The sequence below is a fragment of the Pelobates fuscus genome, chromosome 4 (assembly GCF_036172605.1).
Source record: "Pelobates fuscus isolate aPelFus1 chromosome 4, aPelFus1.pri, whole genome shotgun sequence".
Taxonomy (NCBI): Eukaryota; Metazoa; Chordata; class Amphibia; order Anura; family Pelobatidae; genus Pelobates; species Pelobates fuscus.
The window spans coordinates 168,817,459-168,834,567 of record NC_086320.1 but is presented as its reverse complement, the minus strand read 5'-3'; the positions used below and the strand labels follow the sequence as shown (position 1 = coordinate 168,834,567).

General features: G+C 42.6%; 1 protein-coding gene across 1 annotated transcript in view; it reads left to right on the top strand.

Annotated features, from left to right (window-relative positions):
* Positions 1–17,109, top strand: part of FARS2 (phenylalanyl-tRNA synthetase 2, mitochondrial) — a 480,681-nt gene that overhangs the window by 174,719 nt on the left and 288,853 nt on the right. Inside the window, exon 5 of the mRNA XM_063450537.1 lies at positions 12,025–12,156. Coding sequence (XP_063306607.1) covers positions 12,025–12,156 — 132 coding nt within the window. The remainder of the gene's footprint in view (positions 1–12,024; positions 12,157–17,109) is intronic.

The window sequence follows — 17,109 nt, the reverse complement described above, 5'->3', positions numbered from 1 at the left end:
TTCTCTGGATCTGCTGTAATTTGCCAAGAATCGACTGCTGCTGGTTTAACCCTGGAGTGATGTATCCACGGAGTTACTTCGGCTACTTTTATCGCTGTAGGGGTAGACAAAAGAACAACATAAGGACCTCTCCACTTGGGCCCTAACGGTACATTATTCCACTCTTTAATCCACACTTGGTCTCCTGGATGATAACTATGAACAGGGGGATAAATATTCACAGGTAATCTATCTTGTACCCATTTCTGTACCTCCTCCATAGTCTTACCCAACTCTACAACCTGCTGCCGGGTAATTCCTTCTCCCAACTGACTCAAGTCCCCCCTTAAGTTACCAAGTACGGGAGGTGGTCGCCCATACATGATTTCAAAAGGAGAGAGGCCCATCCTTCTGGTAGGGGTACTGCGGATTCGCAATAAAGCTATGGGTAAGAGAACGTTCCACTTAAGTTGGGTTTCCTGACACATTTTAGCCAACTGGTTCTTTATAGTTCTATTCATTCTCTCTACCTTACCAGAACTCTGGGGTCTATATGCAGTATGAAGCCTCCACTTTATACCAAGCATATGAGTCAGTTGTTGTAGGCACTGATGAACAAAAGCTGGACCATTGTCCGATCCTATAGAACAGGGTAGTCCATATCGGGGTATTATTTCTCGTAGCAGGAATCTTACAACTTCTCCTGCTTTCTCTGTACGAGTAGGACATGCTTCTACCCAGCCTGAATAGGTGCACACAATTACCAACAGGTAACGATGTCCACCCGATTTAGGCATTACTGTAAAGTCTATTTGTAGATCGGACATGGGGAGTCCCCCCATAAACTGGACTCCTGGTGGCTTTACTGGTCCTTGTCTTGCATTATTCTTAGCACACGTTACACATCTGCGTACAATGGCCTGAGTCAAGTTGGACAATCTTGGTATGTAGAAATGTTTCCTGAGAGATTCTTCAGTACTGTCTCTCCCAGAATGTGTCCCGTTGTGATAATTTTGGACAATTTCTACCGCTAGTGATGCTGGTATGACTATTCTTCCATCTTCTAGCTGATACCACTTGTTCTCCAAATACTTTCCCGGTTCAGTCTTTAACCACTCCTCTTCTTGAGCTGTATAAACTGGAGTCCATTGGGACAGTGGAGTTGGTATAAGAGCAGCTATATGCCCCACATACTCCTGTCTTCCTGATTCAGCAGCACGCTTAGCTGCACTATCTGCCATCCGATTTCCCTTGGTTACATCACCATCTCCTCTCAGATGCGCTCGACAATGTATGATACCGACTTCTTTCGGCTCCCACACTGCTTCCAATAGTTGTAGGATTTCAGCTGCGTACTTGATTTCTTTGCCTTCTGAATTCAGTAGTCCTCTTTCTTTATACAAAGCTCCGTGGGCATGAGTGGTTAAAAACGCATACTTAGAGTCCGTATAGATATTTACTCTTAAACCTTCAGCCAATTGTAACGCTCGTGTTAGTGCTATTAATTCTGCCTTTTGTGCTGATGTTCCTTTCGCCAGTGGCCGAGCTTCTATCACCTTGTCTATTGTTGTCACTGCATATCCTGCATAGCGGATCCCTTCTTTCACATAACTACTGCCGTCGGTGTAATATTGAACATCGGGGTTCTGGATGGGAAAATCACGAAGATCTGGTCTACTTGAAAATACTTCATCCATTACTTCCAAACAATCATGTTGACTTTCAGTAGGTTGCGGCAAAAGGGTAGCTGGATTTAAGGTGTTTACAGTCTCTAAATGCACTCTTGGGTTTTCACACAACATTGCTTGATACTTGGTCATACGGCTGTTACTAAACCAATGATTTCCTTTGTAATCCAACAACGTCTGTACTGCATGTGGGACTCGTACATAAAGTTCTTGACCCAGAGTGAGTTTATCGGCTTCAGCTACTAGCAGGGCGGCTGCAGCTACGGCTCTTAGACAAGGTGGAAGTCCGCTGGCCACTGCATCCAGTTGCTTAGACATGTAGGCAACAGGTCTTTGCCATGATCCCAAGTACTGTGTCAATACTCCCACAGCCATTCTTCTTTGCTCGTGTACATATAAGTAGAATGGTCGTGTGTGATCAGGTAGACCTAATGCTGGGGCACTCATCAAAGCCTTCTTCACATCTTCAAATGCCGTTTGCTGTTCTTGGGTCCATAAGAAGGGGTCGTGCTCTGTACCTTTGATGGCTGCGTACAGAGGTTTTGCCAGTATCGCATAGCTGGGAATCCATATCCTACAGAAGCCTGCTGCCCCCAAGAATTCTCGCACTTGTCTTCTATTCTTGGGTATTGGTATTTGGCAGACAGCTTCTTTTCTCTCTGGCCCCATAATCCTTTGACCTTCAGAGATATGGAATCCCAGATACTTGACAGTTGGCAAACACAACTGAGCCTTCTTCCTGGACACCTTGTATCCTGCCTTCCAGAGAATATGTAGTAGATCGTGCGTTGCTTGCTGACATTTTTCTTTTGTAACTGCTGCTATCAACAAGTCATCTACATATTGTAACAATACACATTCTCCTGGGATAGACTCGAAATCCAGTAGATCTTGACTTAGAGCTGAACCAAATAGGGTAGGTGAATTTTTAAACCCTTGGGGCAGTCTTGTCCAAGTCATTTGGCGTTTTGAGCCCGTTACAGCGTTCTCCCATTGGAAAGCGAAAATACATTGGCTTTCTGCGGCAATTCGGAGGCAAAAGAAGGCATCTTTGAGATCTAAGACTGTGAAGTAAGTAGCCCCGCCCGGAATTAAAGCAAGCAGGTTATATGGATTGGGTACAACTGGATGTATGCTAACAACCGCATCATTGACTGCTCTTAAGTCCTGTACAGGTCGATACTCATCTGTACCGGGCTTTTGAACAGGCAGCAATGGGGTGTTCCAGGGGGAAGTACAGAATTTTAGGATACCATACCGTATGAACTTATCCAGATAGGATTGGATGTTCTTCTTAGCCTTCTGCGGAATGTGATATTGTCTTAGGCTCACTGGATAAACCCCATGTTTCAGTTCAATTTTTATTGGTGGAATATTGCGGGCCAGTCCTGGTGGGTTGTTCTCTGCCCAAACTCCTGGTATGTTAAACAATGTCTCATCACTCCTAGGGTTTTGGCTAGTCAACACTGTATAAAGTCGCCACTCTTCTTCCTTTGGTACGGATAAAGTCATAATACCTGAAGGTCCATTAAACTTTAAGGATGTTGTTCCATTTGGTAGGAACGTAATCTGCGCTTGTAATTTTGATAGCATATCACGTCCCAGCAATTGGACTGGACATTCAGGCATATAAAGGAATTGGTGTTTTACTACGTGGCCTCCCAATGTACAGAGTCGACTTTTAAGAACCGGTTTTTCAGCACTTCTTCCAGTTGCTCCTATCACAGTAATAGTCCTTCCAGATGGAGGAGCAACTAGATTAGTCACCACTGAATGTTCAGCACCAGTGTCGATCATGAACGCACTCCTTTTCCCCCCTATTGATACATCGACCATAGGCTCTGCTCGACCAAGGGGGATGGAGCCCGGTCGGTATCAATAGTCCTCCATGACAGTGTCAGCCAATCCTACAAAGTCCCTACCTTCTCTATCGCGGGACCTTTGCGCTGCTGGAATATACCTGTCTTCCCTAACACTTCCTCTGTTCCCATTACTCCCTCTATAACCATTACTCCCTCCGGGGCCTCCTCTACCTCTCGCTCTACCTCTAAAGTTTCCGTAGCCTGCCCTGGGTTGGTCTCTCTCGTACTGCTCTCTTTGCGGACATTCGTTCCTCCAATGCCCTTCTTCCTTGCAATACGCGCATTGATCCCTACTCAAAGGCTCCCTACTCCATCTATTATTGCCTCTATCTGGGCCCCGTTTATCTACGCCTGCGATCGCTACCGCTAGCATATCAGCCTTTTTACGCATCTTGCGCTCTTCCTCTTTCTTACTTTCTGTATCCCTGTTCATATAGACCTTATTTGCTACCTCCATTAGTTGGGTGATGGACATACCTGCAAACCCTTCTAACTTTTGTAGCTTGCGCTTAATATCTCCATATGCTTGGCTGACAAAGGCGGAGTTAACCATTCGGGAATTGTCTGCGTCTTCCGGATTAAAGGGGGTATACAAGCGGTATGCCTCCAATAATCGGTCATAAAAGACACTGGGCGCTTCATCGCTTTTCTGGATCACCTCAACTGTCTTCGACATGTTAATGGCTTTCTTTCCTCCGGCTTTCATGCCAGCAATTATAGCGTCTCTATAGGCTCTGAGTTGAACCATATCAGCACCATTTACGTTCCAATCGGGATCGGTGTTGGGATAGTGTGTCGCGGCCCATGCTGCTGGATTGGCTTGGTTCAAAGCACGGGCTCTATCCTCTAATGCTTTAATGGCTGCTTGATTTATTCTTGTCCTTTCCTCATTGTTAAATAAAGTCATTAGTAACTGCTGGCAATCAGCCCATGTCGGATTATGCGTCTGTACTATTGAGGTGAACAGATCAGTCATAGCTTGTGGTTTCTCAGTATACGAGGAATTATGGGTCTTCCAGTTTAAAAGATCGGTTGTGGTAAATGGGACATATACGAAGACTGGGTCAGCGTGTGCCATTTGACCTGCGGCATCGATATAAGCTGACCCGGGATTCAGACGAAGAGGCATCTGATAGTGCTTTAATTGTTGGGCACCAGTCAACTGTCGGGTTTGGATGGGGCTACGTAGAGAGGCGTCAGTCATGGGTTCCGGTCGGGGAGAGATAGGGTATGGGGATGTGGGAGGTCGGTTTTGGGAAAAGGTCGTAAATAAAACACTTCGAGCCGAGCTAGATGAAGCTTGACCGGAAGTCTGAAGTGGCGCCAAATCAGGATATTCGTTTCTAATGGGGGTGGATTCTGGTTCCGGAAGGGGAGATTTAGTACGAGGGGGGGTGGATCCTGTACTGGAGGAGGAAGCGGAAGTGGATGAGGGTAATGAGGGGAGGGGTGCAGGACTTCCTGCGTTTGCGTCACTTCTTCTTAACGGAAAGTAAGGGGGCGGCAAAGGGATCTCGGACTCAGGGGGCGTGTCCAAAATGGGCCTAACACCAGTCCTAGTGGACGAGCAAGTCCTAGCTACCATGAGGCGACACTGCTCCTCGTGGCATGTCTGGAGCCATTTTGGCGAGTCATTTACGGCCTGTCTCCAACAGTCAATATAAGGAAACTGGCCGTAAAGTTCAGGCCTACCCGATACAGCCACGTGTAAGCGCTGTACCAGAGTTGGATCCAAACTGCCACGTGGCGGCCATGCCGCAACCAAAGTAGGCCACTCCCTAGTACACAAAGTGACCAAACGTACAGGAGACATCTTTACCCCAAAATCACAAACTTTGAATCCCTTTTTAAAATTCTTAACCATACATCCTAAGGGATCCGGAATCGTTGACTGCGACGCACCCATACTTAACAATGGAACGTCGTCGACAACGAATACTATACACGCGTACTATTCAACAGTCACACCCGTTTCCTCTGGCAACAGCACCACGTGGTACGGTTACCAAGTGAAACGTACACAATAACAATAAACACTCAGGGAATTCCCGTACACACACAGCTGTTACACCAGTCACTATATAATCAATATTATGCCCTTTGGCGTAACTATACAGTCACCCACGCTATAATTCTCTATATACGAATTACCCGTCTATAACACACCCCAGTAACATCGTCTTTTACAAATAGCGGTTACAGTACGGTTAGCATAGGTCAAAGCACAAGTTAAGGTCACAATACAATTATTAGTGGTTATGGTGTTAAACATGCAATGGACGACAATGATTAGTACTTATTATATAATGTCAGTAAATATACAGGGTTATGGTACCGTGCACTATAATACAGCAACACACTATTAACACTCTCGCTAGACGGCTGAGCTCGCGCTATCTAACAAGATATACACTTTACTAAAACAATCGTTAACACATTTACAATTCCCAACTAAACTATTGGCCAGTACCTTGAATGGACTACCTAAAACTATATACACCCGTTTTGGTTAGCCACACTGCCCAATCACCACATATATAGCGAGCTAGAGAACCGAATTTACACAGGCGCCTCTTAGTCGCACTATCAAAAGTCTAGTGGGTTCCAAATTTACACGCCTTCCCACTTAGCCCAGATAGGATGAGAACTAGCGAACCGAATTTACACAGGCGCCGCTTAGTCTCCCGGTCCCTCCGACCTAGCGAACGTAATATACACCCTAGAATGCTAGTCTAGACAAGACACCGGTGTCCGGCTAGGGCTATTTACACCAGGACCCCGCCTGACTAACCAAATCAAACGGTCTGACTAAAGAGCGTTCGATCGAGCGGTGCGCCTTCGCTCCTTCCCTCCGACAGAGGGGGCAGATACACAGATTCAAAACCCCTTTGGGCCTACCGCACAATCGGTATACCCCTAGTGGGTCCTGCCGTCTAAAACAGCAGTTGTCTTACCTCCTCGTTCCTGAACCTGAGTTCACACTCATCGACGGGGACACCCCAGCACTTCTCACGTAGAGGCCGATGATCTCCTGGACAACAGACCAGTGGCGCCGAGACGAAGGGAGGTCCACGCAGAAGTTCAGGGGTGCAGCCGTAGAGAACGTGGGCAAAGATAGACCGTCTCACGCCTCTGCCTCTCAGCTACCGTTGAACGATGAGCTTCCCGGCCAATGCACCAAATGATACCGGAGAAACTGACGGAAGCCAAGCACAGAGAGATGGACACAGGTTTCTTCAGGAAGGAAGAGATTCTTTATTGGATCACCGATCGGGACTCAGAGGGACTAGCGTCACCAAAATACAGCAAAGTCTGAGTACTGAATACATAGAGTACATTCCTTATATAGCACTGTAGCTCCTCCCACAATTAACTACACCCACACATACCCTTAACCTATTTAATAAATAGAGTCTAAACTCATCCATCCGGTCTAACCACGTGGCTCATCTGATACAAAGGAGAGGGACGCGTAATTCCAGTTCTTACATTCCTGCACCTGGTCAGTACAGTGATAACAGTATCTTAGCTACGTGTAATTAACTAACTGATACTACAAACACATATACATACATATGCCTTGTGGCAATCTTAGCCTGCTAAACTTGTATTTTACTGGAATTACATCACATTGACCGTGTAACAAGATAAAATGTATTTTATTTTTTATTTTTTTTAATAGGCATTTTTTCCTTTCAATTTCAAATGGGCCTTTTAGTTTTAAAGATGTTTGGGTGATACTGCCCTAAGTAGTCCAAACTGTTAGACTATGTAAAAGCATCATGGGATAGACTGTGTATACTAAAATAGGTAATAAATAATTTGAAAGACCCCTGACCAGAATAGCTTTTTATTGTTTTACCTCCATCACATCAGATTGAGGCTTCATCCTCTGGAGCAAAGCGCTAACTAAACTGGATAAATATGTTAAAGGTGTTAAGGCTCCATATACTGCCTACATAATGTCTGGATATTGCCCATTGACACCTGAGACCGCGAGCAGCAGTTATTTCCATACCTTAAGGCTTAGCATTAACAAGGATTTGTGAGGCTGAGTCCTATAGGTATTCTGTAAATGGTAGGTATGAGACCTCTTCCTCGTTGGTTTGGGAGTTAAGTTTCTCAAAATGTTATAAGTAAGGAACAGTGATATTTCATGAAATCTGCAAGACAGTGGCAAATTGTAAATACCTAAAATTATCTTTACGGGCCAGATTTTGCACCTTCAATAAGTAGCATGATTAAGGTGAGTCATATATCAACTGGTGTCCCACCATACTTAATTTAATAGTATGTTTACTTATCCATATATGTAACAAATGTTTGTTAAATATACACTGCTCTAACCTGGAACTGAATTCCTCCATATTGGCTCACGTTCTGACATTGCTATGATCTCTGCTTTTTTCTGAGTAAACATACACCATATGGAGAAAAATATTGGGCCACATATCTTAATTATTGAATGCGTGTTTCTTTTTTTATTCTTTATTTTTGTTGTGCATAAATTATACAATCCAGCCATTAACACCACCACAGCAATAACAGTGACATCAAAGAGTACGTATCAAAAATTGTATGGCATCCCTAGACACTGCACAATTTTATTAAAAGTAACAAGCTAAGTTCACTTAGGATAGGTTAGACAAGCACAAGTTTAAACATGAGACTCAACATGTCATGAATGCTGCACGTTATAAGAAAAAAGTTGCATGCTGAATAACAATTCTGCACACAAGATTTCCACCCAACAGGGCGCCATAATTTAGATTGGAAGATACAAAACATGGTGAACTAGTCTGTACCACCGTAGTTCAGGAGAAAAGCAAAATGAGTAAATTAAAGGAAAACCGCCAACAATAAATCAAAAAGGTAAAGGGAGCCTTTAAGCCAGCGGTTCTCCATAGGGTATGCATGCCTGGAACATGGAGGGCCTATACCCACCTGAGGTTGGATACAGTCCCACAAACTACTACAATAATTACTGCAAGTACAAGTGGGGGAGTAGCGGGGTATCCGCTTCATGATGTGTAGAGTCAGCATGCGTCTGGCCTTGAGATCCTCCACCTCTCCCTTCCAGAGCGTCCACCAGGCCTTTCACTCTATCAGCAAAGAACGGTAGGCTGTGACCGCAGGAGGCAACCCCGAGCTGGTCAGTTAATACATGGTGTTGAGGAGTCTCGAGTTGTGCCAGGTAGAGCCTAGAACTCATGGGCGACTGGACAAAATTGATGCGTACATGTGGCGCACAGGAAAAACACGTCCAGCCACCATTGCTGTCAGGCCCCGCCCCCAAATTCAAGTATTTTAATCAGACCCATTGCCACAGGTGTATAAAATCAAGCACCTAGCCATACAGTCTACATATACAAACATCTGTGAAACATGTGTTGTTTTGAAGGGGTTAGTGAAGTTAAGTGTGGTACTGTGAAAGGATGTCACCTTTGCAATAAGTCAGTCTGTGTAATTTCATCCCTGCTAGATATTCCACAGTCAACTGCAAGTGGCATTATTGGAAAGTGGAAGTGTTTAAGAACAGCAGCAAATCAGCCATGAAGTGGAAGACCACATAAAGTCAGAGTTGGGTCACTGAGTGCTGAGGCGCATAGTGCTTAAAATTTGCCAAGCTCTGCTGATTCCATAGTTGAAGAGTTTAAAACGTCTATTGACATTAATATCAGCACAACTGTGTGGCGGGAGCTTCATGGAATGGATTTCTATGGCTGAACAGCTGCATGCAAGCCTCCCATCACCAAGCTTAATGCTGATCATTGGATTAAGTGGTGTAAAGCACTCCGTGAGTGACAAATCGCACTTCTATGTTTAGCAGTCTAATAGGTGAGTCTGGGTTTGGCAGATGCAAGGAGAACATTTCATGCATTGTGCCAACTGTACAGTTTGGTGATTGAGTGATAATGGAATGGGGCTATTTTTTCAGGGAATGGGCCAGGCCCTTTACTTCCACTGAAGGGAAATTTTAATGCTCCAGCATATCAATACATTTTGGGTAATGCTATGCTTTCAGCTATGTAGGAACAATTTATGTGTGAAGAACTTGACTGGCCCACACAGAGCCCTACCTCAACTCCATCCAACACCTTTGGGATGATCTAGAATGGTGATTGTGAGCCAGGCCTTCTTGTCCAACATCAGTGCCTGATCTCACAAATGCTCTACTGGATGAATGGGCACAAATTCCCACAGAAACACTCCAAAAAAATGGGGAAAGCTTTCCCAAAAGAGTGAAAACTGCAAAGGGGGGACCAATTATATATTAATGTCTAATTATTTAGAATACAATGTCATAAAAGTCCCTGTTGGTGTAATGGTCAGATATCCTGATACTTTTGTCTATACAGTGTAGTATATGCAGTTTGTGCAAAATGTTTCTGTTACTCCTCCTCCAATGCGGTATGTGTGATGCTTGTGCCTGGGCTGAATTTGTGATGTCACCTGCCAAATCTGTAATATTTAAGATTATGCAGCATCATATGAAAAAAGGTAATTGCAAGTTATAGGTGATTTTCAATGTTTATTCATTGGTGTAACTTCCAAGGAGGTGATGGTTCCCTGATAAACTTTGATAAACTATGTCACAGAAGAAAATTACCTTGGGGCAGGGGCGTACCTGGAGCATTTGGCACCCGGGGCGGATCCTTTATTTGGCACCTCTCCCATAAATGTATGTGTGTGCAGTGTGTGTATAGTGTATGAAGTGTGTATGCAGTGTGTGTATAGTGTATGAAGTGTATGCAGTGTGTGTATGGTGTGTGCAGTGTGTGTATGGTGTGTGCAGTGTGTGTATGGTGTGTGCAGTGTGTGTATTGTATATGAAGTGTATGCAGTGTGTGTATTGTATATGAAGTGTATGCAGTGTGTGTATTGTATATGAAGTGTATGCAGTGTGTGTATTGCATATGAAGTATATGCAGTGTGTGTATAGTGTATGCAGTGTATGTATATTGTGTATAGTGTGTGTGCAGTGTGTATATTGTGTGCAGTGTGTATGCTGTGTGTGTATAGTGTGTGCTGTGTGTGTATAGTGTGTGTAGTGTATGCAGTGTGTATGCTGTGTGTGTATAGTGTGTGCAGTGTGTGTGTGTGTAGTGTATGCAGTGTGTGTGTAGTGTATGCAGATGCAATGTGTTTGTTGTGTGGAATAAGTGCTGCCACTTACCTGCCCGTACCATCCTCCTCGACTGGTGGTCCGGTGGCACAGCATCACTGGGCAGTGAAGAGGGGCCCAGTATTCTCCATGCTCGTTTCCCATCCAGCAGCAGCAGCAGGGTCCTCTGTTCTCGCGATCCGCAAGAGCGTTGCCATGGGTTGCCATAGCAACGCTCTCGCGGATCGCGAGAACGGAGGACTCTGCTGCTGCTGCTGGATGGGAAACTTGGGTAGATATTCTTATTAGCGGCCGGTCCCTTTACATATGACACAGGAGCGGCGAAATGCCGCCCCTGCGAAAGTTCGCCCCAGGCACCCCCCCTGCGAAAGTTCGCCCCAGGCACCCCCCCCCCCTCCCCCCCCTTAGTACGCCACTGCCTTGGGGATTACCAATGTGACAAATGATAGATTAAATCTGATTCTCTGTCATTTAAGATTACATTTTTTGTGTCATGACTGGTTCACTTTAATAAAGTTCCTTAACAACTTGCCAAAAATTATACATCAAAGTGTCAGTGACACTTTTAGAAAGTTCCATATTTGCTTCAGATGCCTATAGGGTGGCTATAGAGAGACTACAAGAATCTTAGGCCAAGTGTAAATGTTTAAATTATATATTATGCATACAGGCAGACGTGTTGGTGAAACCGTTTTTAAACTTTAAAATAATGTATTATTTTTGTTCATTATTTAAATAATTAAAAAATAAACATTGTGAAACAGCATAGCAAATGAGCTGTCACAGAGGAAAAGTCATGCGATACTTCTAAAGAAAATAATCTTTGACGAGGAATACATTTAAGACACTGGGTATAGTCATGATATTTCTACCTTTGCAGTATTTATGCCGATACTTTAATGATTAGTGGGTTACTCCCCTAATTATGTCTAGTTCTTTAAAACAAAATGAAAATGTAATAGAAACAGATAACCATCAGATTATGTTTGATGCCTGAATCATTGTGATGGGAAACTTAAATAAAAGGAATTTTGTTGCTGGTTACCCTCATTCCCATTTACAGAGAATGGCTAAACATATTGCTGCCTTGCTTCATTTTCCTAACATACTAGGTACTTGTAGAATTATGACATATGATTGATTTGCTTCAACACAGCGTTTGTGCTACACAAAGTGCTTTTTATATTGGAGAGGACACTGCTGTTTTCGTGAATCTAAAGATTTATTGACTTGGGCTAGCCACATAACTTTGTTTACAGGTCTTGTCTTTTATTAAAATTCTTGATTTGTTAGGAGAGGAAAATTGTTTGCTTTTGTGATGTCTCCTAACTCTGTTTTATTTATTTTTATGTATTTATTTATGTTGTAGGTCTGGAAATTAGATGGGTTGATTGCTATTTCCCCTTTACACACCCCTCTTTTGAGATGGAAATCAAATTCCAGGGTGAATGGATGGAAGTTCTTGGCTGTGGTGTGATGGAGCAGGCATTGCTAAACTCCGGTAAGAATAAATTTTTGGTGTTCAATGAATTTGAAATAATCTTGGTTATGCATATATTAAGGCAGGTAATCTGTTACTGATACAATTGTATTGGTATTTAATATTAATTGTAATAATGATCTTTATATAGAGATTTATCCACAAAGCAACTCAACATGCATGCTTATTAATGACTTGGAACCAGATAAATAAATAAATAAATTATACTCTTGCCTTTTCCAGTGATATGTATTTTAGGAACCCCATAATAATGAAAAAAAGAAACCCATGATTAATAGGTTCTATTCCTTATTTTACAACTGCTTTAAAACACTGGTTCTTAACCCCGGGCTAAGTAAAAATTCAACTTCAAGGCCACTAAGGCTGAACTGAATGCCTACCCTGTCTGTCTTTCTATTTTTAATAGTCTACACATTTGCCGTCTTCACACTATACCGAGACAGCTAGAGCTTCTAAGACAGGTGCACTGCATACAATATTTATCTGTTGGAAGCAATGGATTGGTGGATTGTGATCAGGGCCGGCGCTACCCTATAGGCAGACTAGGCGCTGGCCTAGGGCGCTGTGTGAGAGGGGGCACCCGCAGGGGCTGTAATACTGTCTGAATCACCTGTCCGAATATGCTGACCGTGTTCACTCACTGAGAGCACAGAGACCCGCCTCCGCCTGTGATACAGCTGCTGGCGCCCTCCCCTCACTGCATCAGCCCTCCTGCTTGTATTTCAGATGCTTTCAGCTGATAATAGGAGTTACGATTGTAACTTTGCCTCTTCCCGCCCACAAACACTTAACCCCGCCCATCCCACAATGAACTCCGTCTTTCCCCGCCCCAAACGTTCTAACTCTGCCCCCAGTCTGCCTCTTCTCCCTCCTCCCAAGACCAGGAGGTTAGAAGAGGAGGGCAGTGTGCTGCTCCCCCTGTCCTGTGCCTGAGGAGAAACTGGAAGAATGACAAAAGAGGAGGTACTACAGTGCCTGACTGGGCTGCTTCCAGTGCCCCCAGCCCCCATCTGGTATGTGTGTGTGTATGTGTAATAGGCAGTGTATGTAATATGCAGTGTCTGTGTGTATTAGGCAGTGTCTCTGTGTGTATGTATCAGACTGTGTGTGTGTGTGTGTAATAGGCAGTGTCTGTGTGTATGTATCAGACTGTGTGTGTGGGTGTGTAATTTGCAGTGTCTGTGTGTATTAGGCAGTGTCTGTGTGTGTATGTATCAGACTGTGTGTGTAATATGCAGTGTCTGTGTGTATTAGGCAGTGTCTCTGTGTGTGTATATATCAGACTGTGTGCGTGTAATATGCAGTGTCTGTGTGTATTAGGCAGTGTCTCTGTGTGTGTATGTATCAGACTGTGTGCGTGTAATATGCAGGGTCTGTGTGTATTAGGCAGTGCCTCTGTGTGTGTATGTATCAGACTGTGTGTGTGTGTGTTTAATAGGTAGTGTGTGTGCGTATCAGGCAGCGTCTGTGTGTGTGTATTAAGCAGTGTGTGTGTATGTAATAGGCAGTGTGTGTGTGTATGTAATAGGCAGTGTGTGTGTATTAAGCAGTGTATGCATGTAGTACATGTATGTAATCATATATTGCAATTATGCATAAAGCACGCAGTTTGTATCAGGGATTTGGAATTTATATTGCCCAACTTCTGGGACATGCAGTTCGAGGCGTCGGATAGAAAGATTTTTTTTTTCTTTTAGGGCTGAATCGGGGAAGCTGGTGCCAAGCAGGGATGTATCGCTGACAGGCATACCGGGATGCTGTAACTGGGCCTTGCTGCAGCTCACAGGGAGGTGTGAAGAGCGGCAGCATCCAACCGCTCCTCACAGTGGTTCCCAACCCATTCCACAAGTACCCCCTACCAGTCCAGGATTTAGGGATTACCCTGTTGTGTCTAAAGTGTTTAATTTAATTTTATTTTTTTCTAAAAACCACCTAAACACATCTGCGTAGTCCCTAAATCCCGGACTGTTAGGGGGTGATTGGGAACCACTGCTCTAGATTCATGGCTGCCGAGACTCGATGTGAAGCCATACCCGGCAGCCAACAAAGGGCAGAGTGAGCATGGTACACTTCTCCCTTTGTCAATGAGCTGAACTAGAGCTCAATGTGAAACATAGGAAATCTGTGATTGAATGTGCATGCCCTAGAACAGAGGCTGCTCAATCAGAAGCCTCTAATTGGAGGACTTGCAGAAAAAAAAGCATATTTTCTTTTGGGATACATCTACTAAATCTGTGGAATGTTTCCTTTTGGAGTTCAGTGCATAAACTTGTGATACGATGGAATGATCTTATGAGGGGGCGGCAAAATTGATCTTTGCCTAGGGCGGCAGAATTCCTTGCACCGGCCCTGATTGTGATGATTGACAAACAATCTTTCTCTATGATAAACATCTGATTGGACCAAGGATCATCAGGATTGATGATCTCACTCTGGGCGAAGAGGAGACTTTCCGAGTGCTGGATAACTGGTAACCATTACTATACAGGTGCAGTAATACAGGCCTTTTGTGGTTTATATTTTTTGTAACATTTTTTTTATTTTTTTTTGTGGGAGGGGGGTTGTTGGACCTGCACTCTACACTAAAAAGGAACAACATTGTTAAAATAAAATATTTAATAATTGCATGTTTTTCAAGGATAAGTCACCCAGAAAACCTAATCTTAATAAAGTAGTCTGGGTGCAGTAATCCTGCATGTTTAACATGTCAAAGTAAAACACTGCCATTTAGCAGAAACTGAAATATGTATCTTGAATTGTTACACACCTCTAGTGGTTGTCAGTGGAGGTGGGTTACAATAACCTTACTATGGACTATAAGAAAACACACAAAAAGGTGGAGCTCATATATACCTTATGGTTCCAATCAAATAAAACAGTATCACCATAAATGAGAAATAGAGGATCTCCACAGGATACTTAGTTGATCCAAATTTATTTAGTAAAAAAAACAAAACATAAAAACGACATGAGTGCAACCATAACCATCTATATAGTTGTGTACATACAGTTTGTATTTCTGCACCATCTAGTGCAATCATTTATGAAAGAGGGTTGTGGATCTTCCTCAGGGATCAAAAGCGTCATCCACTAAAAAAAGTGTTTATCAGGCTCTTTTTTCTTTATCTATTCCAGATTTCCATCAATTACTCTGTATAAGACATATCTTAGCTCCACCCTTTTGTGTGTTTTCTTTTTCTTTCCTTTAAGTGTGGATTAAGGGGATACCCCCGGGAATGTTGAGCTATCACACCACTTTTTTATTTTTATTTTATATTTTATGTTAGTATTTTAACTATGGACTATACTATAACTTTAGATATACAGGTCTGTATTCCTAACACTGCAGTGTTTTTTTTACAAGAATTTGAAAACCAGAGAAAAAGAGTTTGATAACAACAATATAAATATAGTTCATCAATATTGTTCATCCATAGCAAATAAAGTTTAAAACAAAACTCTTATTATTGGCATTTATATATCACCAACTTATTATGCAGCGCTTTACAATATTATGAAAGGTGGAAATTTAACAATAAATAAGCCAATTACAAAACGTTACAGGAATAATAGGTAGATGAGGAACCTGCTCAGATGAGCTTACAATCTAGATGGACAGCAAACAAACAAGGTGGAAAAGTAGCAGTACTGGAGGTGAGAGTGGAGTGTGGCTCTTTAGGATTTGATACATAGAAGTTATTCTAGGAGGTCCTAAGCATTTCTGAAAAGATGGAATTTGAGGGATATCTTAAATGATTGAAGACTAGGGGAGAGCTTGATTGCAGTAGGCAGGCTGTCCCAAAGGAAAGAAGCCGCCCGTGAGAAGTGAGGGTGCAAGCAGCGGACAGGAGAAGGGCTGAGTGGAGAGACCGAAAAGGGGCATACCTACAAACCAGTGAAGGAAAGTTAGGCTAGAGTTGTGTAGAGCTTTATAGGACTTTTCATTAGATTGCAATCTGGTATCTATTTTAAAGTTAAGTAGATGAAGAATGTTGACGCGTACATACAGATTCTTTGTAATTAGGGTATCACATCCTTATGAAGATTTACAGTGAGCGTGGGGATGGTAAATGGTGCAGGTGCTCTGTAGGCACAGTTTTGCTGTTTAATGCATGCATACATTTAAATTAAGTATACGTTGTGGGCTTTTGATTAATGTAATAAGTGATGGAGTGAGTGATTGAAAATAAACATGAATACATGAATTGCTTCTCTGATTATGTTGAGTAAAATAGTTCAACAGATGGTGCTTACAAATTATTTTATTCTATACCTATGTGACTGCACATTTGTGTTAATACTATGGATTTATACGCACTAGTCAGCTGATGCTTTAGGAATTGTTTTAATTTAGAAAATGCATTTCTGAGGAGTGATACTCTTCATGTTCTTTCTCTTTTAAGGTATTGCTGATCAAGGATCAACTGATACTGATTTTTTTAGAGCCGACAATCTGTGAACTTTCAGGCCGATATTCTGTACATTTACCATTTTGAGAAAAAAAAAAAAAACTATTTCTACACAAATCTACTGTTAACTGAACATGTTTATTATTTATTTTTTTTGAAATCTTTTTTTCTTATTATTAAAGGGGCACTATAGTCACCTGAACAACTTTAGCTTAATGAAGTAGTTTTGGTGTATAGAACATGCCCCTGCAGCCTCACTGCTCAATCCTCTGCCATTTAGGAGTTAAATCCCTTTGTTTATGAACCCTAGTCACACCTCCCTGCATGTGACTTGCACAGCCTTCCATAAACACTTCCTGTAAAGAGAGCCCTATTTAGGCTTTCTTTATTGCAAGTTCTGTTTAATTAATATTTTCTTATCCCCTGCTATGTTAATAGCTTGCTAGACCCTGCAATAGCCTCCTGTATGTGAGAAAATTTAGAGATTGAGATACAATTATTTAAGGTAAATTACATCTGTTTCAAAGTGAAACCAGTTTTTTTT